The 18,105-nt window shown below is 42.7% G+C and overlaps 1 protein-coding gene across 3 annotated transcripts in view; it reads left to right on the top strand.

Annotated features, from left to right (window-relative positions):
• Window positions 1-18,105, top strand: part of nlgn3a (neuroligin 3a) — a 118,440-nt gene that overhangs the window by 88,123 nt on the left and 12,212 nt on the right. For all 3 annotated transcript variants that reach the window (XM_051421184.1, XM_051421183.1, XM_051421181.1), the window contains one exon: window positions 11,863-12,652. In XM_051421184.1, the coding sequence (XP_051277144.1) occupies window positions 11,863-12,652 (790 nt within the window). The remainder of the gene's footprint in view (window positions 1-11,862; window positions 12,653-18,105) is intronic.

The following is an 18,105-nucleotide window of genomic DNA, read 5'->3' as shown; positions in this document are numbered from 1 at the left end:
TAGATATTAATTACTTGTCCATTACGGTTTGTGACACTATCAATCTGTTATCAGCTGGCTACACCAATGACTCAAATTAACTGTCACTTCTCAATATCAGCCAAGTCATCTCCATGCTTTATTGCCTTCATTACAATATTCAGTTCTTAAATTGTATCCTCATGAGATCGGACAGTAACCAAGACGTAGAAAAGATAGATGTCACGGCATGTTTATCTGTACAAAGTTGGTAAATATCAAAGTAAATGTCACTGTCGGTATCAGACACCTTACGCGGAACAATAACGTGTTTTGAACTTGAGGAAATAATGGGAGTGCAGCCATATCATGATGTCCCGAGGTTCATGTATATTTGATAGGGCCTGCCAGATGTGGCCTTGGATGTGTGGATGTGTATCAGCAAGCAATCTCTTTCACATAGCTCACAGAAATTAGATTTCATCTCAGGCCCCAAATCTAATACACAGCCTTATATTTACTCACAGTTGCAGAGCATCATAAGCCAATATGACCCTATAGAGAGGTGGCAGATCTGCGCAAAATACAGTTAAATGAAAATGCTTTGAGCAAACTGTTCCGAAAGGCCAGCTGAAGCTACTTAGCTATGGACTAGCTCAGAGTGTAGTTGTTTCTTCACTGCATGGGCTTAAACTGTCATAAGAAATAAAACAGCCCAAAGCCCATAAAAAAAATAAAAATAAAACAACATTTTAGGTTTTCTCATTGTCTTAGATTCAATAGAAATCAAATTGTTGTTGAATAGGTCTGACAAATTTACATCAGGGGGGAAATAGATGTCTTCAATTCAAGGGATAAATTTGAGGTATATTTCTAACCCATATTGGTGTTTTGAAATTTAATTCAACCAAATCACACTCTGAAATCATTTCAGAGCCTTTGTATTGAGCCCGAGAACACCGCATATTGGAGATGAAATGGTTTGCATGAGTCACCCAATGCATTGAGATGCCTGTGTCTTCCTCACAATGAATGCAAAGTCACAGTTAGCATGCAGAGTGCCATTTTCCTATGCAGAGAGCCTTTTCCTGCCGTGAATACTCTCCAGGGACAATAGCACCCACTGAGGAATTTTAAGAGTCCTCTCGCTTTTTTCTTTCATTTCTTTTCTTTCCCGAATTCTCTTATCCTCCCCTGACCTTCCCTTTTTTCCTCCCTCCGCTCTCCGTCTGTGACACAATGAAAATAGATGTCGGCAGCCTAGTTCATCCATATGTCTGTCTGTTTGTTTGCTAAGACATATTTTCTAGGTTGTAGCGCAGATAAATGTGTAGTCAGCACGCTTTTGTTCAGAGGAGGCAGAAATGACGGATCTCAGATTGATGAACTCTTTGGTCAACACATTTTTAATCTCTATTACTAAAGTCAACATCTCAGCAACTCAGTGTATGTCCTAATCAAAATAAAAACATTTGAATGGATTGATTCAGATTTGTTTTGCAGCAGATCGATGCTCAGTGGCCAAATGCTGAGTTCAGATAGGCTGCACAAATAGCTCTTAATTGTTGGGATTTCCAGTTGACTTGATTTGTTGGAGTAGAATTTCAGGGAGCTGCTGCTGCCAATGGACATACAGCAGGACATGTCATAACCCAATTGTCTCAACGTTCACTTACAGTAAGTGGCTATGGTGGCTAAAGAGTCTGCCACAGTAATTGACTCAATGGGAGTTTACAGTATGAAGCATGAGGCAGGGAAGGCAGACATAGTGCTCTCCTGGGATGGGCTTTTGTGACAGTGCTGCTTTATCTCCACAGTGTTATACGGGACAGTCATACACACACAAGCAGATGCGCACACACTAAGTAAATGCACAAACACAGCAGCCTCTCCTCTGAGCAGGTAATTCCACAGTCAGGTACCAGGATCACGTTTGGAGTGCCGTCCCATTCCCAGACCCCTGAGTTTCTCTTGCTCTCAATCTTTAATGTGTGCCCAAGAATGAGGGCGAGCAAGGGCGACACATATCCATCCTATTTTTGTCCGCTGTTTGCATGGTGTGCCGCCTTGAATTAGGCAGAGCTTGTGTGGCTTCTGGCTGCAGGGCTACTAGCACAATGGGCAGAGTAGGGAACAGTGGTGTCAGACACTGTGAGAGAGGAACACACAGAGTGACATAGACACAGCTAGAAGAATATGTTTACGCTGTTGGAGCCCACGCCCAGCCTGACACGTTCATGCCTGGTACAATAGTTAATCGGCTCGGACGCTACTGCTGGTGTGACCACTGACCCTAAAAGGTATCGGTAACAGGGAGACTCTTCCTAATAGGAAGAGCACTATAATTACAAGTGGGGCGCAGGAATTACAGCGCATCCAGGGGAGTATTTTTTTTCTAACGTCTCCTCTGGTTCTGCTTCATTAATGGTGGTTTAGATTAAAAGAGTTGTTGATGTTCTTGGTCAGAGAAAAAAGGTTGCTGCCTACTAGGTGCTCTGTGTGTGGTGCCTAATGAGCTTCCTGAATTATATGTGTGTGTGTGTGTGTGTGTGTGTGTGTGTGTGTGTGTGTGTGTGTGTGTGTGTGTGTGTGTGTGCGCGCGCGTGCGTGCATGCATGCTGATACCATTTATATGGGTGGGTTGTATATAGGGCTGCACAATTAACAGAAATACTATCATAATCGCAATATGGCCAATATGCAATATCCAAACTGCAGAAGCTGCAGTTTTTTGATAAAGGTAAAATCTGGCCTACCAATGTTGTTCTCCTGATGCAAGAAAACACGTTGTTTGGTACAGATCCCAAAAAATGTCCCATAATCATAATTTTAATATTTTTTTTGTCAAATGAAAATTGGCATGCAAAAATGTATCACTCCCACTAATTTTGAGTCATGCATTGACTGTATATATAGTGGACAGAGCTTCCGGGTCTGTGAAATGAAGCCAACGTGGAAGTCTTAAACATGCATTCTATTTAATGGCCAGTAGGGGGCAGCTTCATTTTCTGCAAAAAAAATGGTCTGATAATATGGAGTCTTACAGAGAAATGACCCAATTTCTCAGTTGATATAATAGGTCAGTAAACAGTTTCCTAAGGAGTTTATGGTCTTAGTTGCTAGTTTCAAGTCTTCTCCCACACAACCTGATATTCATTTTGTCAATTATGGTCCAATTTATAGTAAAACAGGCAATAAAGCAGGGTATGCTTTAGGATGTGGCTACTTTGTGATTGACGTAGCCATTCTCAGTGAGCCCGCCCTGTACAACGCACCAAACTCAGATCAAATGGTCAAACAAGGCAGTACTGATAAAATATAAATCAAGATTCTGTCACTCCATTGTGTATTCCTTGATTAAAATGTTAGAAAACACATTTTAGAGTACAGTTTATCCGTAATAAGAGAATGTGTATGATCAGGCAAGCCATCATTGTTAAAACTGCCCAGCGAATGAGCACAGCTCAACTCTCAGTATGTCACTGCTACTGGCTGCAAAAAAACCCAACATGGCGACACCCGTAATGCCAAACTCTTGGCTTCAAAATGGGACTCACAATAGGTTTATACTTGTAATCATATCACAATTGTAATATCTGTCAAAATAATCACAATATGATTTTTTTTACCGTATTGTGAAGCCCTAGTTTTATAGGATACTTATATACCATGTTGCCTGTAGGTATTTTCTGTGTAGCTAGAGTAGGATTTGGACTTCAATGAATTGATATTTAGGTGATGCACATGTGCAGCTAAGCCAACATGTTCACACTGTGTGTGTGCAAGAACACCATGCACATTGTTTGCCTTTGTATGTAAGCTACAATCAGATGTAATCGGGACATATCCTTTTCTGAACCACACTCAAAAGCTTGTAAGCTAGTGATCTGCTGTACTGGAAGACTGTGAAAAGGGCCAGGGTAAGCAGTAAGCTTCCACCCACCTCCTGCTTTTAGCCAGCATGTGCGTATCCATCTCAGTTTCACCTCCCATACCCCTACAGCTCACAGCTAATTTGTTTCTGCAAGACTAAGGCACTTAGACCGAGGTCTCTCTCTTTCTTTCTCTCTCTCTCTCTCTCTTTCTTTCTCTCTCTCTCTCTCTCTCTCTCTCTCTCTCTCTATCTCTCTCTCTCTCTCACTCACTCACTCTCTTGCTGTCACTCTTTCTTTCCTTCTTTGCTCTGAATCCCTCTGATTCCCCTCAGGGGGGTGTACACCCCTTGCGATAATTTGTCACAAATGCAACTGCGCCCTCTCCGTGGCTTTCCTTGGCCCAAAAATGAGTTTCAGCCATCCCATCTGGCTGTCACAGGCAAGATGTCGCCAAGAATAGAAGCTTCCCATCCTTCCACATTTCATGGCTGAATTGTCATATTTGTGTGTGACTTATGTCTTTGACCCTCCCATGGTAGACACATTTTACATCTGATTTGTACTTATGGAGCATCGTTCCCTTGAAGTGAGTGCACTCTTTGTCTTTGCCTGTCACTGCTTGCTGCATATATAAAAATGAAGCCGGCTTTGGGGCTGCTATACAATGCAGATGGGGTGTAAAACATGGTGCATATATTTAGAAACAACAGGAGTCAGATGTTTGCACTGTTTCTACGCAGCAGCCACTTGCACAATTCTCCCATGAAAACCGGTTTCTGCGGGAGCTAAAGGCACTAATCATTTCCTCTCAGCACACTGATCTGAAATCTATTTGTGGACACAGTAGGAGAAGAGAGAGGAAATCAGAAAACATCTTTAACAACTTGTCCCATCTAATGAGATTAGCAGAGCCGCTTACACAGTCATGACATGGAGATACACACAGATAACCCTGTAATAACTCATTATTCTTCCCATTTCCACATCGACGCCTAGTCAAGGCTCGCTGACAGTGCGTGTTGTTGTTGTGCATACACAGCTATCAGGCCAATCTAGGCACTGCAGCAGTGTGGAGTGAGCTTGGTGAAACACCACAGCCCCCCACCCCCCGAATGCCACAGCACAAAGAGAGCTGCAATAGAAGGACACGGAGATAGCATTCTCTGCTTTTCAGAGGCTGCAGCATTAGTGACACATGCATGAGTGCAAATGGAAAAATTCACCGTGCAGGCTCTCTGTTTCTCTTGGTTTGGCAGGGACGCTGCGAGGAAAGAGCAGGACAAAAATCAATTCAGTGTGTATGCGTACATGCATGTGTTGTTGGGAGAATGCACCGATAACTTCCCAAAAGATACAGGAATAAGCTGAATGAATAGTGAGTGCAATAAAGGGTATGTTCTTGCCATGGTTGAAGTGCAAATTAGATCAATAATAATAGAACATTATTGATTGATCTTGCTTTGTTGAAACTTTTATATCTTTTTCCTTGATAACAATGTTTCTATTCATAGATTATGCATGAAAAATATTTTCTTTTACAAGAACATAAGGAAAATAAAAGAAAATATAGAATAAATAACTAAAGGAAATAGAGCCTACCTGCACCCTGTGATTATTGCATTCATCAAATACTCATCACACACTTTACTAACTACTATAGCAAAGTACTTCAAATCTGCCCAAAATTTTATTGTGTCATAAAATGTTTTCTAGCCAGTAGTAAGTGTGTGGGGACATGCCTGTTTATGCTTGTGCTTCTGTCTGTGGGCACCATAACTGGATCACATAGGATTTTTAAATAAATAGCAATGTTATCCTACTAAGAGTGCCAGATCCAATTTGCCGTATTGGACAATACAACACAGATGCACCAAAAAGTTTAGACAATCACAGAGAAGTATTTGAAACAGCAGCTTAATCTGCTTTACTGCGAATGACAACATGCACTAATCTGAAATGTCCTGTTGTAGTAAAACCCTCACCCACGCCTATTTCTAGCCTGAGATAATTCAGTGAATTAGTCTGCAATTACTGTTTGACTCAGGTGTGGTGTGCATGCCTGTGATTAGCAGCCAGATTGATGAGTTCAAGGAGGAGCAGTGGCCCTGTTGTGCTGTGCGTGCAGACCGAGGGAGGCCAGGGTGCGTGTGATGATGAGGCCTGGAGTGTGTGGTATTGACCAGTGGATGTCACATTGTGATTAGTAGGAGATATCACACTCTCTGGGCTCAGATGCACATCGATCCTGGAACCTGGGTTAGGCCTGTCAATGGGGTCATTTTTATCCTCCTCTCTTCTCCTACTCTTGCCTCCTCCCCTTTAGCCTCCTACTATTTCACACTCTCTCCTTCATTCACACCTTCCTCTTTCCTCTTCCTTCCTCTCTTCTCCCCTCACATCCTTTTTTTTAAACTTTTTTTCCCTCTTTTCTGTCTCTTCTCTGCTCTGCTTTCCCATTCCCTCCCTCATCCCTCCATCCACCCTCATGGATCAAACTCTTTATCTGGCCTAAGCCACAGCCTGCAGGCAAGCAGGCAGTCTCTACAGAGGCTGGAGCAGAAGACCAACAGCTTCAAACAACATTATATAGGGCTGGCATGAAGCATGTCTCACACTGATAGATGAAAACACTGGCCCCTCAAACACTGCCTCTATATGGACATGATGAAACAAGAGCAGGGCAGTCCTTCTGTTTTCAAAGCCCACTGCTCTTCACTTGAGTATTGCTACAACACCTCCCGGGATGTAAGACAGACTTAAGTTTTGTAGGAATTAGGCAACCGTTTGCTTTTGTGTCCTGATCCATGCAAAACAAAACAGTCGGTTTTTGGGAGGAAGATGCATTTTCTTTGGCAGCTATCCTGTTGGATCATCTGTTATGAAATCATTCCAGAGTAAATCTGGTTTAGAGGAAATGTGAAGCCAGGTAACAAGAATAGTTGCAGCCATAAAATAGCAAGAAAACAAATCATGCATGAATGCTATGAATCATAAGTAGTACGTTCTATTTGAGTCTTTTATGTCATGTTTCATTTCTGATGTTTAAGCAAACAAGTACTGCAAATAACAGTCTTGCTTGGATTAATGCTCACACACGCGCACACACTGCATGGATGTTTTTGTGCTTTAACTTACAGTGTCTCCCTGTAGCCTGAAGGAATCCAGGAAGTGTATTCAATGACACTACTACTGTCTCAGAAAGCTTCACCTTGCCCTTTTCCGGATTCCGACACCACTGTTCATTTTGGAGTTGACGAGTTCGATGTTGGGCAGAAATTTTAATGGAACAGAAAAACAATGTAGGTGTTGTTTCAGTGCTGCCAGACCAATGTGAAATTATCCATGGACTAATGCATGATCAGACCAGAGGCACTTGTGTTTAAGTGGATGCAGCCTGTGGTACTGTAGGCTGTAGCCATGGAGACAGCAGCTTTAACCCTGTGTTATGAAGTGGCCAAGGATATACAATTAGGCAAGTGTTTTAAGTATTCATTACCCAGATGGATTTAAATATTTCAGGTGGCATTAAACCACTTCATATATCTATATAATATAGAAAAACATTAACACTGTGGATCTCTGAGACAGAGAAAGAAAAGAGTCAGTGTATAAATGCAGCAAGAGAGGCAGAGCAACATTTATTGAGTATGTCCAACTGAGTGCTAGCCTAGTTTGATTGTAGACGGAGAGAAATGTTTGCAACAGAGGGGGCTCTGCATAGTCCTCGGGTCTGTGGAGATTTGCTTACAGTGAAGAGATGGTGGAGGTAAGATGACTCAGAGGATTCAGGCTCCGCTGAACGCAGGCTTATGTCTAATAATCAGCAGGGAGGGAATCAGCATGGTCCCTCAGAAAAAGAGACAGGGAGAGTGAGATAGAAAGAGACAGAAAAACAGAGCAGAAGGATTGAAGGCGAGAAAAAAGTACAAGATCTGGTAGGAGTTATGGGAAAGAAAAAAAAGAAAGACATGTCCCTGTGGCCACGTTATTCCTCTCTTGCGATGGCTTTTATGTGTATGAGAAGAATTTTGATAAGATTTTTCTGCTTTACATATTTTCACCCCTATTAGCTCTTAAAGTCATGTGGAATATTGTTCAGAAAATGAATCATTGACCTGTAAAATGGGACTTAGCCAATCCAAACTTTCAAGGTCATCTGACAGTCGTCGCATTAACGCCGCTGTTGTCTTTGTTAAGTTTTTCCTTTTTTTTTTTGGATGACATTGTTAAGGTTGTAGTGGTTTTGCAGGATGCACTTTACAGTCACATTTATCTCAGGGCCAGACTGATAAAACTCACCGCTGATGCTTCAGTGATTTTCGCCAGCTGTTCCAGATTACAAAGTACAGTCATTTATGGCGCTTACTGGCATCATCACCAGCAGAGCATCCTTGTCCATTAACACGGACTAAACAGGCACATTCCCAGAGTTGCCACGTAATTCATCAGCAGTGATCCAAAGCACAGCCAAGTCATGTTACTCTCTCTCCAGTGAAGCAGCATTGGCCTGTTAATATCAGCATTTCATCCATATTGCTGTTGTCAAAGCATAGCCTCAATTTGTGTGTGTGTGTGTGTGTGTGTGTGTGTGTTTGTCTGTTTGAGCCTGCTGGAATGTTTAAGTGTGTGTCGACTGTGGCTCTCTAACCTATTCGGTGGTCATCATACCCCCAAGGTCAAGTTTTTTTTTTTCCTATCAGCGGTGAATTATCTCTACAAGCCACTCCACCAATCCTGGGCCTGAACCGCATGCCCATTTAACGGGTATCTAGTGAGGGGGCATCGCGGTCGAGGTCGACAAACCGCAGCGCAGAGGCGGCTGCAGAGCGTCGCGGCAGCATTTTAGCAGGGACCCAATGAGTGATTACCTCTGAGCTCCAGTCATAATTCAGTGTGACCTCAATCTGCCAGCAACGCTATGGTTTGATGGATCTGCTCACAGTTTGGATGTCAGGTCCTCGGATGTCAAACACAGGCAGATAATTTCAGGGCTATCTGTTGCTTTTACAAAGTAAAACATGCTAGATATGAATGTGACACACGTGTTTGATGCCTTTGCATCACGCTCTTTCTTTTTAATTCGACGGGATGTTGAGTAATTTTTCACTACATAGACATTAGAGTAGATGCTGAAGACAAAACAGTGTCAAAAATGGTTAACCCCCATCATGATGATGCCTGTCGTCTGTCGGTCTATTCATCATCTCTGTATCTTATCAATCAAAGTCAGCACAAATACACGTGCATGCACACACACATGCACTCAGGCACGCACGTACACCTCCCAGTGTGGATAATTAGTGGATTCCCTCAGTGGGTGATGGACCCTGTGCTCTTCTCTCCTCTCTCTCTGACCTTCCCCAGTGAGCTTCCTACCACAGCGGGGCTCATCACACACAGCTCTAATACATATTTATCGGCCTGGTGACAGCCCATGTGCGCTGGATTTATATGTTTCTCCACAAACAATAGTAAAGCCTCAGTCACTCTTCCTTCCTTTCATCAACCAAAGCGGGAAATAAATCTAGAAGTGTCAACCTGGATGCAGCCTCCTCAGCAGTTGGACATGTGTGCGTTTGGGTGCAAACGGACAGGGGACCAAGCCTAGTTGCATTCAAGCTGCTCTCCTCAATTACGGCAAACGGATTTGATATAGGTATGTCTGTCAAATCGCCTTGGCAATCAGAGGAGCTGCTCTGCTGGCAAACGTTTTCCTACAGCAACTTCTGATCAAAGACATTTAGAAAGTGGCTGTGGCATGGCTGGCAGCATTGGGATTCAGGACAGACTCCCTGCACCATGACTGGCTCTGTTTGCACAGCGCAATCTGAGTTGAAATGTGAAGAGAGGCAATACCACTAAAGAGTGAGGGGAGGGGAAGGGAGGGAGGGGGAGGAGGAGAAGGGAGGGATGGCAGGATTAAGCCCCAGCCCCCCTCTCTGCCTCCGAGTGGCCATCTTTCATCTTGCGGCTGCCCCTCTAATGCTTTCAAGTGGGTGAAACCCTCGACATCTGCTTCTGCTCGCTGGGACACGGCACAGGCCATCGTCCTGCAGAGACGCATAACCACAGGACAACTCGAAAGAGCAGCAGCAGGGCAAGGCCGCAGAAAGCTGATGGCTCCATCTACGTAGAATGAGATGCAGAAAAACAAAATAATTTTTAAAATCAGAAATCAAAATTGTTAAATCAAAACCTTATATTCAGACATCTGTTGAAACAGCCACATTCAGACCCCAAATCATTGTTCAAATACACAAATTGTGGCTTAGACTAAACACACTCACCACAGAAACATTTCACAGTTCACTCACCCAGACACATTAATTCTACTTACTACTTGCGAACAAATAAATGTAAATAGCTCTGTAAATAAACACTTCATCTTCGCCAAGAAGAAATAAGCCCCCCGCTGCCTCTGATTAAGACTACCAAAGTGATATATCTGGCACTTAAGTCTGCTGTTTACCTCATAAACACAAAGACTTCAACACAGCCACCCACACTGACGCTGAAATATCACAAACTGAGTCTGCATGCCTGTATATTTCTCTGCAAGTCTTCGTGGCTTAAATGTGGATTCATCTAATGACTTTTTTTGTATGCGTGCCATTTCATGAGCGTTTTATCTGCTGTTGCTTTCAATATCATGAGTTCAGTGATATTCCTTGACTCTGGCAGAGAAACTGCCATGAGCAACAAAGCGGCACGGTCAAGTGGTGGGAGCTTCACCTCTGATTTTCTCTGAGATTGATAAAACAGCACTTGTGATTTTGAAAACCATATCAGGAGGATGAGTGGTGCTGTCCGAGACTGCAAGATGATGTGACGGAGGCCTACCCGAGACAGAGAGGATGTCACGTCACCTTCACTCTTCTGTCTGTAAGGAGACATTTTTCAAAGGGGACGCAATTCAATTATTTCTGAGGAAATTATGTTTGTTATTTGGGATCTGTTCCTTGTGGTGAAAAGTCATTTTAGATTCCCTTCATACTGCACTGCAACCAAAATGTAATTTAATTTGTGCGAGCACCCCATGAGACTGTAGATTTGTTCGCCTTGGTTTCTGAACCCCCTCCACCCCCTCTAAAGCCCACACACACACAAATGCCAAACTCCTATGTAGATTCACATAATAGATGGTCTGTTGACTCTTAGTCTCTATTTCTGTATATTACAAGCAGGAGACCATGGTGTTCGGTTCAGCTTGGTCTTCTTTCATTGTGTGCCACCATGTTGCATTGTATGCTGGGTGAATATGTGCAGCTCCATTTCTTCTGCAAATGTAGGGAGTAGGAGTCTAGTTTTATTTATAGCAATCCACCCACAAACTCCTGTAGAATTTAGTGATCTTTCAGGTAAAAAAAATGACTTTTAACTCACACATGGCATAACTGATGCAGAGGCACTGTGTGAGAGTGTGTAATGACTGCAAAAAGGAGCATCTGTGTCTATAATTGCAGTGTTTGAGGTTCATCCAATGTAAGCTACCTTGAAAAGTACATTACCAGAGGGAGGGCATATGCACAGGGTTCATATATTCAAGAACACTTAAATCTGACTCCTGCATTTCATACAAGCAAAGGAATTCTTGGTATGGTATAGTCCGTTTTAGCATCCTAAATGTATCCTCTATTTTCAAAAAAGCCTATAGAGCCATATTGGTAGTCTCTGCTCCTGACAAACATACAGAGATGATTACCAAAAGAGTATATAGAGATGGATGGAAGAAAAGAAGATGACAGACAGAGTGCTGATTCCCTCCTCTGTCTGTGAGCTGTCTGTGAGACCGGGCCATCTGCACATTCATTATCGCAGCCATGATTCCATTATTGTTCTGTGTGGCAACAAGGACTTGTTCTGTCTGGCCTTTGTTATTCTTATCAGCTATGTAGCTGACAGCCCCCTTTTGGTCATGGCAGAAACAAAATTAAAAATGATCATGTAGTATAGCACATAACTGAATTATCCTCTGTAATAGTGACACACTAAACATCATCCTGTCTCTTCTTCCTGTGTCCTTGTGCAGGTCTGTTCCACAGAGCCATCATTCAGAGCGGGTCAGCTCTCTCCAGCTGGGCGGTAAACTACCAGCCGGTAAAGTATACACGTCTCTTGGCGGAGAAGGTGGGCTGTAATGTCCTAGACACCTTAGACATGGTGGACTGTCTGAGGAAGAAGAGCTCCAGGGAGCTGGTGGAGCAGGACATACAACCAGCGAGGTACCACGTGGCCTTTGGACCTGTAATTGATGGTGATGTCATCCCTGATGACCCCGAGATCCTGATGGAGCAGGGCGAGTTCCTCAACTACGACATCATGCTGGGGGTTAACCAGGGCGAGGGGCTGCGGTTTGTGGAAAACGTGGTGGATTCAGAGGACGGTGTGTCTGGAAATGACTTTGACTTCTCTGTGTCAGACTTTGTGGATAGTCTATATGGGTACCCAGAGGGCAAGGACACCCTGAGGGAGACCATTAAGTTCATGTACACAGACTGGGCAGACAGAGACAATCCAGAGACCAGGCGCAAGACGCTGGTGGCTCTTTTTACTGACCACCAGTGGGTGGAGCCATCAGTGGTGACGGCTGATCTCCATGCTCGCTACGGCTCACCCACCTACTTCTACGCCTTCTACCACCACTGCCAGAGTCTGATGAAGCCAGCCTGGTCAGATGCCGCCCACGGGGACGAGGTGCCCTATGTTTTTGGAATTCCTATGATTGGTCCCACTGACCTTTTCCCCTGTAACTTCTCAAAGAACGATGTCATGCTCAGTGCTGTGGTCATGACCTACTGGACCAACTTTGCCAAGACTGGGTGAGTAAAATGACTCTATCTCGATTATCAGCAGTTATCCCAATTAGGGATGCATATTGTTAAGATTTTATCAACACAAGTGTTACTTATCCGTACTGATACTTATTGTTACTCTTATCAGTACTCCTCCTTAGTATTAATGGGCTTGAAATTTATAACTAGGTGCACCACTGTTTTTTCATTTTTTCATAGCGCGATCATGATACACTGTTGTTCATCTGGAGGAAGAGAAAATTTGTGAATAAGATATGGATCAATGGCTGGTTGTATTACAGAAGCATATTGCATTCACTTGAAAATTAATTAATTGAACAATTGAGTCATTTTTTTTGTCTGTTTTTAGGAGTATTTCTTTCAGTTTTTCAGAGTCATTTTTTTCTGAGTTTAGAGAGCATTTGAAACAATAGAGGCATTCATTCCTTTATATAGAGCTCGATCAGGTTTAAGACACTGGGAGATAGTCCTGTCTTTAAGTCATATAGATAGTATTATCATTGACCCGGTATGGTAGATAGTTGAAGATGGGGCATGTATGTGCGGGCAGGAGTCACCACAGGTCCATGGGAGTCACTTTCAGGTTAGAGGTTCTCGCGGGAGTATCTCGATAATTCAGAAAAAAAATTACTCCGAACAACAGGGGGGAAAAATTACCATGAAAAACAGAAAAAAATTCTCAGAAAAACAGGAAAATATATTTTTTTTTCAAGTGAATGCAATACGCCTCCATATTGTATACTTAACTCGTTGAAGAAGAAAAAAAACAACAAACCATTTTATGTGTTGACTCAGGGACTCAATAAATGCAGGTTGCTACAAAAACACATCAGAAGTAAGGAAACATTTAAAAATGTATGGCATACATTGAAGAGTTGAAAGTTGCATGATTTTAATCATGCTAGCTAAAGTTAACATAGTCTTTAAACATTTTGTTAAAGTTGACAGTGTTAATAATTGTGTGGAACAGATGCAGTGATGATGGAGCTGCAGCCACTTTGGTCAGAAAGTCAAATACTGTGAATATGACATTTCATCCCTGTTACACACAACAGCTATTATACTATACATGATGGTCTCCTCACAGACGCACATCATTTCTAAACAAGACAATGATTATCTGGTCTCTCAGTCAAGGTTTAGTTACAACTCTGTAATGTGAGATGTAAAGCAATCTACTGACATTGACTATTGATTAGATATTGAATTTAAAATGTTGACTAGCAGGGCATAGTGGACAATAGGGTTGCACATCTCTAAGTAAATGGTAACCATCAATTATTCAGTCAAGCCATAGTATAAATAGTATTAGTAGTAGTTTATATTTGAAAATGTATAAAAGGAACTCTGGGATACTTAGTTTGAAGGGCTTGTTGCAGATATTTTGAGACTGACCCAGGGAGGTCAGGACCGGCTCTGATCAGGACAATGTTATGATTTGGACTAATCAGGAACCAGTCAGTACCAATTTAACACCAGTCCTCAGTATCTCTCTCTAATGCCAATTCAGATCAGATATAATTTAACCCTTTATCGGGCGAGGAACCATATATGGTCACTTCATTATGACAGTTTTAATTACACTTCTATGGCATATTTTGGTGGGGTTTTTTTATGAGTGATATACTAATATACACTTCAATGTTACGGCTTTCTTTCACAAATAATTCAAAGTGGGCTTGATCTTGATTTGCTTATGGCTTATTTATTACATATTTTCATAGTATATTGATGTGGCATATTTCTGTCTGCTCAGTCCTTCTATGGGAAGAGGAGGCCTGCTGTGCCACCGATTGTTGTTGTGCCAGCCCACGTAGATATCATTGACTTTGATTTTCAGACTAAAACTGACTTTTTAAAAAAAAATCAAAACAGAAAAAATGTCTTCTTATATCCACCAATAACACTCCAGGGTTGAAATTTTAAATTTCCAAGTATTTCAATGAGTGCCCTATAAAGGGTTAATATCTAATAATAGTAACAACATAACATATTCACACAGTTGAAAAACAGTACTTGCAAATTAGTAAAACCAGCAAAAAAAATTACACATTTCTTATTAATAGAAAATCACAGAGAGAAATCCTATTTTAGTCCTATTAAAAGGACTTGTGTGCTACAGATAAAGGAAAAAAGGAAGCTCTACAATGGATAGTATAGGACAGAAAAGGCATTTTTCAACAAAGACATTTTTTCAGAGGTGTTTTTTGCCTGGACTTCCTGGGTCCCAGTCTGAAAACCTGAGACATATTGAATCTGAGGAAGATTAAATGTTCCTCCAGAGTGTGTGCTGTGCTTTTTGTGCTTGGCTGACTGTTTGGGTAGAGTATGTGTGTATGGCTTGCCTGCCTTTCTGTATACTTCTGTGTTAATGTGTGTGTGTGTGTGTCTGTGTGTCTGTGTGTGTGTGTGTGTGTGTGTGTGTGTGTGTGTGTTTGTGTGTGTTTGGCTGGAAATACTATCTATGCTCTATTATACGGAGGCCCAAAAGACACAGAGACTTATCAGGGAGACATATCAAACTCTTGCCCTCGGCGGTATCGATTCCCTCAGCTTGGACCGAGTCGATCACTCGTGCCCCGGGTGACTCCCTCTCCCCACAATGCTCAATTTCATCCCCACCCATCACTAAGCCTGCCCATTTTGTATGACTACTAGTAATCATTTCTAACAACTGAAATTTAATTTGACAATCCCTGTTACCAGAGAGGTATTGATCCCATCCTGAATGGGATGCAGTCTGAAATCTTGTTCTGTTTTTATCTGTCTCTATATCATCGGCTGTCCAATCAGGTGGCATTTACATCCAGTCGTCTGGCTGATAGGCTGCACCCCAGGCCGCCAGCTCGGCTAGATCCTTGAACTGCTAATGGCAGACTAGTGCAGATGGACTGATGTCGGCCGTTTTGGCTCCTCAAGGAAAGCATTGAGGTCCATCAGTGATGCTCGGACTGAACAGCTGTCTCCTCTGCCTGGCAGACATCTTGTGTCAACACATACAAAGCTGCAATTTGTGGATACAGATGGATTTTCTTGTGCTTTCAAGAATATTATCTGCTGCTATAAGGCGAAAAGGTGTGTTTTATTTTAATGAGGAATGTTTGAGGCCTCAAGGTAAAACTGCACAGTGCTTATGCACTTTCGATGTCAGAGAAATTATTTCTGATAAGATGATGACAGCCTGTCTGTCTTACCTACAACCACTCAGATTCAACACAGTGCCATGGGCAGTAAGCTGGCCCGTAACTCTAACCTGGCCTTCACCCTGGCAAGCAGCAAAAGTTGAAATAACAAATTGCTTCCAACCCCATGTCAGTTTTGTAGATTTCTGCATCACTTATTGATTGAGACTAGGACTAGAGTAAACTGTTCTAGATCCACGCTCGCCATGTTACGGGTAGCATCCACCCTATGGTGTGTCACCTTGGCATAACTCCAGACTTGGGGATTACATGCAGACCACAATTAGTCACTCAGATGGTAAAAAGCCTGGGATTAGATGCCCGGATAATATAAAACTCAGTGTGCTGTTCCAAAGGTTAATTTTACCCAATCCCATGTAAAGGACTCTACCATCAACTTGCGGGGGGGAGGGGGGGGATGTGAGATACTTCCCATAGATTCTCAAGTTCATCCTCCTCATTTAGACCGCCCTAGAGGATATAGATCTCTCCTCCAACACCACCCAACCCAATCTGGCTCTAGAGAACATCCTTTTAATTAAGGCGCAGCTGAATTCTCTTTGCCTTTTTGGCCCATCCAACAGCCGTCTTCCCTATATCTGTAAAGCAGCTCTTGCTCCCCATTCCAGATGTTCGTAATGAACTGACCCAGATTGCACTTCCTGCCCCCTCTCTAAATCAGCTGTAGAAACATGTGTGAGACACTTGGGCTACATGTCAACAGTGTGTATCATAGCAGCGTTCCCCCCCAAAGCTCTTCCTGTCCCTGGCTCTTATGTGTCATCTTTACAGGGCAAATCCCTGCCCATGCACTTTTTTTTCTCCTCCATCAGTGTCAGTGAAGCATAAAAGCATACAGAGAGTGCACGCTGTCAAATCTTCTTAGTGTGTGTGTGCGCATGTGTATGAGTGCGATTGTGAGAGTGTGTGTTTACACTATGAGGCTGTTCTTTCCTGAGAGTTAGGGATGTTTCAGAAGCCGGGGATTTACTCAGCTCAGAGTTATTTTTCTGGCTGCAACACTTGTTTTACTATTGACAGGCAAAATTGTCCTGCGCTTTATTGCCACAACAACGTCTTCCAAGCAGTTTCTCTAAAACTTTTGCAGCAAGTCCACATACTGTGACTTCCACACTTCTCAAACACAAATGCAAACACAGCAACGCGGCAATACACAAAAAACTGGCAGAACCCTTCAGTAAAGACAGAATGATGAAAAGCCTAGAAAAGATCAATCATCATATATCATTAGTGCTATAAATATGTTGGTCCATCTTCCCACTTCTTGTTTTTTTCCTGCTGGCTGGTGCTCATTTCCCCTGTTCTGCGTGTGAACTGTGCCACATGCTGTGCAGGGCCTTGCTAGGTAGTTAAAGAGCAGAGCGCTGTCATGTGTCTTTCCTCATTCTCCTCCACTGCTCCTCCATCCCCCCCTCTCTCATTATTCTATACAAAAAAAGAAAGTCTACTCATGTTTTACATTCACAACATGAGCTAAAATATGCAGTATTGATTGCTTTGTCTTTACTGACAAGGGCTGCCGACCAAACAAATGTAGATAGGAGTAACTACAGTGAGTCTATAGTGCAGTTTAACACTTTGATTTACTGCATTTTTTATTTTTTTGTCTTCCTCCCGCTTGTCAATCGAACGGCTCTCCTCTTTAGGTTTAACAACACGTATACATCAACTGCTTCTCCCGTCTGACCTCATTCATGCACTGCTTCAGCCCTTTTTTCACCCCAGCTGTCTAGTAGTTACATCACTCATCCCTTACCCCCCCGCCTTGTCCTTTCTCCGGATTATCCCCCGTTCCCTTCAGTTTCCTTCGTTAGGGCCAACTCAACCTGTACCAGGAGCCTGTGAATGCTCGGCATTGTGGAACAGCACAGCCCTGAACAGCAACCTACCTACTCCATTAAATAGGCACTCACTTGATAGGAGATTTGTAGCCAATATCCTGATTTGCATTAGAGAAGGTAAGGAAGTGGTGTGGCTTGTTAAGGGGGCTGGCTGCAATTGATCGGTGTCCATGCTGTGTGCTGAATGTAATGAGAGGAGGACGGAGGGAGAGGGGGAGAAAAGGAAGCAGATCTGCATGTGTACATCCATAAGTAAGTGGTTGTATAATTAAAACTACGATACATACTAAAAATGTTCAAGGCTAAAAAATAGAAATTCAGAGGTGTTAAAAAACTGCTAATTTATTAAAAGAAGGTGAAGGGGAATGTGGGGAAGGTGTTGGGGGAGGAGAAGGTGTTTTGTTTCCTGCCACTC

Source organism: Dicentrarchus labrax, unplaced genomic scaffold (assembly GCF_905237075.1).
Source record: "Dicentrarchus labrax unplaced genomic scaffold, dlabrax2021, whole genome shotgun sequence".
NCBI classification, from domain to species: Eukaryota; Metazoa; Chordata; class Actinopteri; family Moronidae; genus Dicentrarchus; species Dicentrarchus labrax.
This window is presented reverse-complemented; position numbering and strand designations above follow the sequence as displayed.